General features: G+C 41.8%; 1 protein-coding gene across 1 annotated transcript in view; it reads left to right on the forward strand.

Annotated features, from left to right (window-relative positions):
- Positions 1 to 9237, forward strand: part of LACTB2 (lactamase beta 2) — a 37815-nt gene continuing 28578 nt past the window's right edge. The window contains exons 1-2 of the mRNA XM_007128945.4: positions 1 to 215; positions 6346 to 6509. Of these exons, the coding sequence (XP_007129007.1) occupies positions 94 to 215; positions 6346 to 6509 (286 nt within the window). The 5' untranslated portion in view covers positions 1 to 93. The remainder of the gene's footprint in view (positions 216 to 6345; positions 6510 to 9237) is intronic.

Below are 9237 nucleotides of genomic sequence, written 5' to 3' on the forward strand. Positions count from 1 at the left end.
ACAGCTGGCCCCAGTCCCCCGCCTCGGCCTGGTTGCTTGTTCCGCTCGGCTGCGGCTCTTCTCGCTCAGCGCGGGCGAGCGGCAGGGTTGGAGATGGCAGCCGCCCTGCAGCGCGTCGAACGGCTGTCCAGTCGGGTGATTCGCGTCCTGGGCTGTAACCCGGGCCCCATGACCTTGCAGGGCACCAACACCTACCTGGTGGGGACCGGCCCCAGGTAAACGTTTCCCCCCCCACCCCGCATCCTACACACCGACCCGCGGGACGCACGGAGCTGGGGCTGCGAGGGCTGCTCGCCGCGGGCGGAGAGGCTGTGCGCCCGCAGCCGGCACCACGGCGTCCCGCCCCAATCGGGCGGGACCACCTCCAGATCACGACCACTCTGGGTGGTCAGCTCTCTAGGTTACAGCTGGCTAATGAAAAAAACCACTTCGTGGTTTTGAGACCTAATTTACTTTGCATGATATTGAATGCCGGGATGAGCGTGTTTAAGCTGTTGAGAAACTAGAATCGCCTGGAGTTAATCCAGGAAAGGGTTTACTTTCCACACCTGACTTTCACTGGTGTTTGGCTCGGAGTTTAACTTCGGTTCGCAAAAGCGATTCGTTGTGCTGAGGCCTTTTTCTTAACTCAGCAGCAGAGGGCAGGATTTTCTTGCTTCAAATTGCTCGAGTCTGTTGCAGAGCTCCCTAGCTCTTGGGAAAGAGAAGCTGTTTTTGTTTCTGTTGTGTGGCCTTATTTAAATTACTCTGCGGAGGGAATAACCTGTCTGTATTTCTAAGATTTTTCTCTTGTTCAGATGCATTCTGTTTTAGTGGAATTATGCAGAAATGGGAACATGTGATTTACTGCACAATAAGTGCATTGAGCAATTTTTGTATAGTACTTAGTCTTTAGTATACTCTAGATAATAGAAAATGAAAATAAGATATAGTTCCGCTTGAGCCCAGAATTTAATTGTTCAGTCCGGACGTGTTACAATTAGTAAAATATAGTTGATTACTAAAAACGGTTTAATAAGTATAGTTTATTGGGCTTTCATTTGAAGTATCCACTGTATTTGCCTTTTTCCAGTAAATCATAATTTTAGAAGCAGCAGGATGGAGGGTCTGGAAGTACTACACATCAAGCAGAAAGCAACAAGTTGAGTCCAGGGTAAACAAAGCAGGGTCAGAGCTTTGAGCTGCCTCCGGAATCGAGGAGAACAGAATATTAAGCAGAAAAAATACCTGATATCTAGCGTAGAGTCTGGGTTAGCTGAGACTCCCTCACCCTAGGAAGTCCATAGGTATGCTCTTCACTTTGCAGCGTGTCATCTTAAACGAGCTCTAAAGGACAGTACCTAACATGAAAATTGCATGTAGTCAAAATTATCCTAGAAAGTCTCTCAGGAAAACACTATGTTGGAGATGAGTGTACTCTCTCAGTAAGTTCAACACAGCCTGCTTTTCTTCCAGTGGTGAAACAGATGGCTGGTTCTGTTTGAAAACCAGATGAAGAAGTTGGCTTAGGTTTAGGGGCCATGTTGTATGAAAAGTCCATACTGTGTCTTTAAACACTAGAATCACACTCTGCGTGGCAAGGTGCTGGTGCTAAAAGACATGAGGAACCTGAAACTGAAGGAAGAGCAGATTCACAGCCTTCCATCTTACACTGCTTAGACTATTACCCACATAAACTTAGGGAGTGGAACGGCCAGTGGAATCACTCATAGGTGAGAGAGAGGTGATGATGAACCCATGTAGTTGAACTAGAATCAGTTAATGTACAGATGCTGCTGCTCTGCTGTATAAAGTAGATGTTAGGTGGCTAGAAATGAATATTAATTGGGTCCAAGTAAGTGGTTCCGATAATGGTATCCATCTGTTCCACTAAGATCACAGGTGCCTCCTGTATCACTAAACCCAATGGCATTTTTCCATTCCCATCTTATTTGAACTTCAATATCTTTTGATGCTATTGACCACTCCCTCCTTGATTTGCTAAACACCGCATTCTCCTGGTTTACTCTCACCTCTCTAGCTACTCTTATACAATTTCCTTTATAGAGTCATCCTCTTTACCAAGTATTTTAAGTGTTTGAGCCCTTCACAAGGCAATCCTACTCTTTCTTCTGTTCCCATTGTTATGTTCTTTACCTAGGAGATCTTGTCTACTTCCTTGGCTTCACCTGTTTTATTCATTAATAACTCCCAAATTTATAGCTCCAGTGTAGACAAATCCAAGCTTCATCTTCAGACTAGGATAGCCAACTGGTTTCTTAAATCTCTAGTTGGAGGCTCACAGCCACTTGAAACTCATTGTTTCCCACTGGTCTGCTTCCAGTCATCCAAATCTTGGTAAAGAGAACCATCCCCACATTTGATCAAGGCAAATGATTTCGTACCCTCCTTGACATTTTTCTTTGCTTCCTGCACACACATATCCAAGCCATTAAGAAGATCTCAGCATTTTCACTGCTGTCACCCAGTCCAAGCCAGTACAACTCTTGCTTAGGCTTTTAAAATAGTCTGGCTTCTCTGCATCTACTTTTGTCCCTGTTCAATCCATTCTCCCCCACGTAGCCAAAGGAGTATTGTGGGGTTCTTGTTTTTTGTGTTCTGGTCTCTTATCCTGCAGCAGGGTAGCCTAGCTTATTTACTGGCTAGTTTCAGGGTTCCAGTGGAGTGAGAGGAAGCACGGAAAGACCTGGAGGCTGAGGCTTACGAATGGCAAGCCATCACTTTCATGTCAGTCTGTTTTCAGTAGGAATACCCAGTGTAAGTCCATACTCAAAGGATGAGGAAACAGACTGCCATCCTTGATGGGAGGAGCTTCAAAGTGACATTTCAAGGGACATTATTATACGTAGGTGAAACGTGAAACTTTTTTTTCCTTGCAGTATGCTTAAAATGAGGTCTGTTTGTAAAGTAGTAATACAACTTGGTCTTGATTAAGTTGCCCTTCAATAAAACACCTCTGGTATTTTTTTAAAGTTTTTGGAGACATAATATTTCTTACTGACTCATTTAAATGTTATTTGATAAAAAAGAAAGCCTTCATTCATAGTAGAAACATTTCTAAGTGCCTACTGTGTCTCAGGCAATATACTAGGAGTCTCCTATGGACTTGGTAGAAAAAATACACACATAACAATAGTTTTGCTTTCACTTGGCTTGGTGAATTGTAGATACCATAAATCAAATAGCCCCCAGGGAATTCCCTGGTGGTCCAGTGGTTAGGACTCTGTGCTCTCACTGCTGAGAGTCTGGGTTCAATCCCTGGTTGGGGAACTAAGATCCCACTAGCCTCAGTGTGGCCAAAAAAACAAAAAACATATAGCCCCCAAAATGGATATATTTGACAAGGCCGATGAAGAGTAAGTCTAGACTTCTGGAACCGTATAATTAAAGATTTTAATCTAGTCACTGTCAGGAGAGTTTTCGTAAGGGTGTGGCAATTCATTTGACATCAGAAGTCACAGAAGAGATGTGTCTGGCTGCATTTAAAACTTTGTGATTCACCAACATAACAGAGTTGGATTTTTTGGAAAATGGAAACTAGAAGGGCTTGTGATATTCTGATCTCCAATCTGTCTCATCACCCTGAGTCAAGCTTCTCTCCCATCCCAGCCACATGGGCTCTATCCACTCCGCCTCAGAGCTTTCATGCCTGCTTTCCTCTCTGTCTCCCACTTATCCTTCTCTTCACCCAGCCAACCTCACTCATCCTTTAGAGCTCTGTTAAAATAACATTTCCTCAATAAAGCCTTCCCTGACGCCTTACACTATGTTAGGTTAACGTAATACACTGCCTTAGCATTCCATACTTGTCACGGCCCTTATGTCAATAATAAAATGATTTTTTGTGTATAGGAAGAAGCTTAATGTCTTTCCCCAACTCCACTCCCCACTAGAATATAAATTCAACGAAGGCTTATTTATTACTATATCTCTGGCACCTAGCGCAGAGCCTTGTACATAGTACAGTAAATATTTGCTGAATGAATGAGCATTCTCTTTTTCCCTTCATTTGCTCTGTTAGGATTCTATTACTGCTGGATAACTGCAGTTTTAACCAGTATTCCTTCCTCTTTCTGATCAGCCCATAGATGCCAAATGAATTTCCCTAAAGCCCTCAGACTTACTGTGATGCCTAGTACAGAGGTATTCAGTAAACATTTGAATGGACCAATAATAGCCAGATCTTCCAAAAAGAGTATTTCCACATTCCTCCTCTGCCTAAGAACCTCTGAAAGATGGAGTTTTAATCTTTACTATCAAAATTGTAAATACCTTGAGGATGAGTATACTATTTCTTCTTAATAGGAAAAGGCAGTCTAGTGGACTAGTTGGGGTTAAGACGCTGGTCTCTGATTATCAGGTCCCAGTACCTGGCTCATGGCCGTGGACAAGACAGTTGATTCGCTAAGTGTCAGATTCCTTATCTCTACAGTGAGAGTTGTATCGTACCCACCTCAGGCGGATGTTATAAAGATTCAGTGAAATTTAAGTGAAAATTCATATCTAAAGTACTTAAATTCTAGCACGGGGAAAGCACGTCAGCTATTACTTTACTCACTTTTTCCTCCCTTATAGCATCCAGACAATACTGGGTTTATAGCAGGTGCTCAGAAAGTACTTAATGATTTTGTAAGAGGGACAGCAAATTGACAGAGACCACTTAATAGCTATCTCAATGTTGATAGCAAATACCTGATTGAGGGAGTTGATGCCACTAACTCCTGTTAGTTGAAGAATTTTTTTCTCCGTTCACGTAGCAGATTGTTACTGCATACCAGGCCCTGTGCCCTGGTGAATAAATTGGTCACAGACCTGTACAGATTCTTCTGCACTCTTCTCTTGTCCCCTGGATTAGCATAACTCGCATTTGCAAAATGACATCCTAAGATGGGGTATTGTCTGGGGCTGTGAAGGGTACAGCCCACCTAGAGATGACAGTGTCTGATCCTCTGCACTAACTCTTCACAGACATCATTGATAGACTTGCTGTTTGTTAAGGAGGGAACAACCTTTTTTTCCAGTTTACAGCTGAGGTTGTACTTACGCCACATGAAGAATGATTCTAGGTGCTTCCCATGTAGTCCACTTCCTCCAGAGATGCACAGCGTGTCTTGAATGGACAAGTGACTGTGAAACCGAGTCCCCCTAAAGCCACGTTTCCTTGCCGAGTTTATGACTAATCTCTCTATGCAAACTTTATTCCCTTTCTTGTCCCCTCTGCCCTCAGTCCTGTGCTACCTAAATATTCATCCACCAGAGTCAGATGACTAAAATTGCTGTTGTCAACATCGTTCATGTACTAAAATTGCTGTTACAGATTTCATCATTAACATACAAAGTCAGGTTGTTTCTCCAGGGCAAGACGGGTTTTTGTCTTGCAAGAAAGGTATGGCACATAGCAGATCATTCATAAACAGTTACTGATGAATTAATACACAAATAGAATGACTGAAACTTTGCATCAAGATGAATCATCTCTCCCCCAGCCTGAATTCGGGAGGGATTCCTGTGAAACAGCATGAATTTAAGAAGTCAGTGAATTGGTTCTGGAGGAGGAAAATGTCACCCTGATTTCTTCCAGAAAACTTCAGAGAGAAAGACCATCATCCCATAAAATAGTGAGAAAGGGCAAACAAAGTAGAAGGTGGGTTCAGAAGCACAGGCAGAAAAAGATAACTAATGAGGTGGTCTGAGTAGAGAAAGGAAGCAGCTCAGACACTCCCCGACACTCCCCTGCTGCCTGCACTTTCACATAGGGCAGCTCGTGTAAAACTTCGGTGATCCGTTTTGTGTATAGTGCAGAAGACTAGGTTTCCTTAGGGATACCATCGAATCAGATTCTTTCATATCTCCGAGACATTTGAGGATGCTGTAAAAGATCTCAAAGGCAGCGTGGATAAAAGCGCGTCTTCTGGCGCCAGAATACCTGGGTGCAAATGCCGCTTCTGCCCGATCTTTGCAGAGTAACCTTGGGCAAGTTACTTAATTTCTGGATATAATAATGAAATGCCTACTTCAAAACGGTGTTACGAGAAATACAATTGTTAAAATATGTCAGGTCCTTGGAACAGTGCCTTATTTCTCTTAAGTGCTGTGTAAGTGTTGAATACCATTGCTATTATTCCTTGTTCAGACTCACATTTATCTATAAGTTTTTTTCAAAGAACTTTCTGAAGGTGAGATGATTATAGTTAAGCTGAAATAACATACAGCTGGTTTTCAAGCACGTTGGAAGAAAGGCAATTTGTGCAGTTTCTTAAATGTAATGTAAATTATCTCTCTGAGAAATATGCTGATACAAACTCTGTGTTCCGACTGTATGATTATCTTCCATTTAATTTTCAGGAGAATCCTCATTGACACTGGAGAACCAGCAATTCCAGAATATATCATCTGTTTAAAGCAGGCTCTGACAGAATTTAACACAGCAATCCAGGAAATCATAGTGACCCATTGGCACCGTGATCATACCGGAGGCATAGGAGATATTTGTAAAAACATCAATAACGGTAAACAGAAAACGTTCATTAAGCTCATTGAAGAAAACTGTGTCTTCGGAATAATTTACTTCAGTTAACAGAGCTAAGTAAGCTAATAAACCATTAACTAGCTTACTTACATATTTAAATGGTACTTTCAGAAATTACTGTAACTTGAACACTATCCCCAGTTTTAACAGAGGAGGAAAGGGAAGGTCCTATTTTCTATTTCAGATCTCTTTTCCCTCTTATTTTTCCCCTTTGCCCAGTGATGAAGATCAGTTTTAATTTAGTTTGTATGACAATTACTATTTCAGATTTAATAATAACTAACTACTGTTGAGCATTTACTGTGTGCCAGGCACTGTGCTGAACATTTGGCCTGAGTACTGTGAGGTGGATATGTTCTTGTCCACATTCTAAATGTGACCTCATGTCTTCCATAATGTAAGGCAATTACCAGAATAAACTGAAATACTGGGGAAAGATCATTGTATTGATAATTCTCTGTCCCTGAAACCTATTCAGTACTGACACCTTACCATCTCCCTTATTCCCTCATCCTACCGTCACACACATAGATTCATCCATCCATCCATCCATCCATCCATTCATCCACTCATTCATCCATCCATCCATCCATCCATTCATCCATTCATTCATCCATTCATTCATCCATCCATCCATCCATCCATCCATCCATCCATTCATCCATTCATCCATCCATCCATCCATCCATCCATCCATCCATCCATCCATCCATTCATCCATCCATCCATCCATCCATCCATCCATCCATCCATCCATCCATCCATCCATCCATTCTTTCCTTTAGTGAATACTGGAGGCACTGCTAAATCCAGGTGCCGTTCTTGGCACATGGGACCTAGCAGTGAGCAAAACAAAGACCACCTTCATGGAGCTTCATTCTAGTTGGGAAAGTAAATGGTAAATGAATCTTAGGTCAGATGGTGACAGGTGCTATGAAGAAAAATGAAGCTACATGAAGGCAAGGGGAGAGAGAGTAAAGCGGAGGAGGGCGGTAGCAGTGGTGTCTGGGGTGGAGGGAGAGGGGGTAAGCTGTATGGTGTCTGAGAGGAGGGCACACCCAGCAGAGGGCATTGCCGGGGCAGAGGCACTGGAGTGGGACTTTGTGTGTGTCCAAGGCACAGGAAAGACAAGGAGGTCAAGAACGTTCATTCACAAAAGGGATGCATGTAGACATTCGACTAGTATTTTTTAATGTTTGTAATTATCTTTTTAGGCCTTGAGACTATAATTGGGACACCAAGATAGTCTCAGGCACAGCCCCCAATATCACCAGGCGGCCCATTGTAAAGGCCTGTCTCCCCTCACTCTCTTACCCTCTAACCTCCTTTCTTCCAATCCGAAGGGACTGCCCTCCGCAGGAAATCATTCTGTCTTAGTCTGACCTGTCCTCACCTTTCTTTCTCTTGTCCATCATTAAATTCTGTGAATTAAAAAACTATGCCGAGGATCCTTAATTAGCTTTGGCCAGCTCTTAGCTTGCGGGTCAGCTTGAAAAATTGAAATGTTTATGGCCCCCTTTCTCTCCTTCATAAATCAGCTTTATTGAGCTTGAATTTACATACATAAAATGTACCCATAAAATGTATAGTTTGACAAACACCTATGTGACCACTCCAATCAAGATAAAGAACGCTCCTACTACCGCAAAAAGAGGTCCCCTCATGCCGCTCTGTAGTGATTCCCCCTCCAGTTCCAGCAAGCACTCATCTGCTTTATATCACCATAGATTAGTTTTGCCTGTGTTCTAAAGTTCCTAGAATGGAAGGATACGGCGTCACTCTTTGGCTTCTTGCACATTAGCATCTTGTTTTTGAGATTCACCCGTTTCATGCATCAGTAGTTTGTTCCTTTCTTATTGCCAAGTAGTAATCCGTGGTAGGAATATACCACCATTTGTGTATCCATTCACCTGTTACTGGACATCTGACCCACTTTCTTTAAATTAAAAATTAAAATAATTTGGGGTTCCCTACAAATAATGAATATTTATATGATAGATTACCTATAATGTTGATTTAAAGAAAATCAAAAAGAAATTTGACACTGCTTTATAGCCACGAAAAGTTTAATACTTGTTTGAGAAGTGGCTTGTTGTGTTTCGTTCTGAACTTTATTGAAGCTAGACCAGCTACATGCAGACCTTGAGTTCCTCAGCACTGAAATTGTTCAGGGGTGCCTTTCAGGATCTCCCCCCAAAAGTTCCATGTATTTCTTCATTCTCTAAATCCTTAATCACTAGCATTCTTGTTCCATTTTGCTTTATAATTTCTTTTTATTCCATATTTTAATAGTTTAAATTTTTTATAATTCTGTTTAACTATTAGTATGGCAGAATTTTTCAAGTACTTTACAATGCTAACTTCCTCTGTTTTTACAGGCCACACCAAAATTATGAATGCCATTTATAAGATTTCTATGGGAAGTTATGGTAACTCTGAAGCAATCTGCCTCCAAAAATTTAAAATATGATCAGTGTGTGATTTGGGAACTCCTAGTGGCTTACAGGGAACCAGAATTTTACCAGACATGAGAACTGTATAGCCCCAGGGTGCTCAAGTTTTTTGTTTTGGCTTGGTTTTGGGTAAATTTTGTAAAATATATTTTGATATCTAATATTATTTTGCAGCTGAAGTGGGGCCTTTGCCATTTTTTTTTTTTTTTTTTTTTTTTTTTTGCGGTACGTGGGCCTCTCACTGTTGTGGCCTCT

This window comes from Physeter macrocephalus, chromosome 15 (genome assembly GCF_002837175.3).
Source record: "Physeter macrocephalus isolate SW-GA chromosome 15, ASM283717v5, whole genome shotgun sequence".
Taxonomy (NCBI): Eukaryota; Metazoa; Chordata; class Mammalia; order Artiodactyla; family Physeteridae; genus Physeter; species Physeter macrocephalus.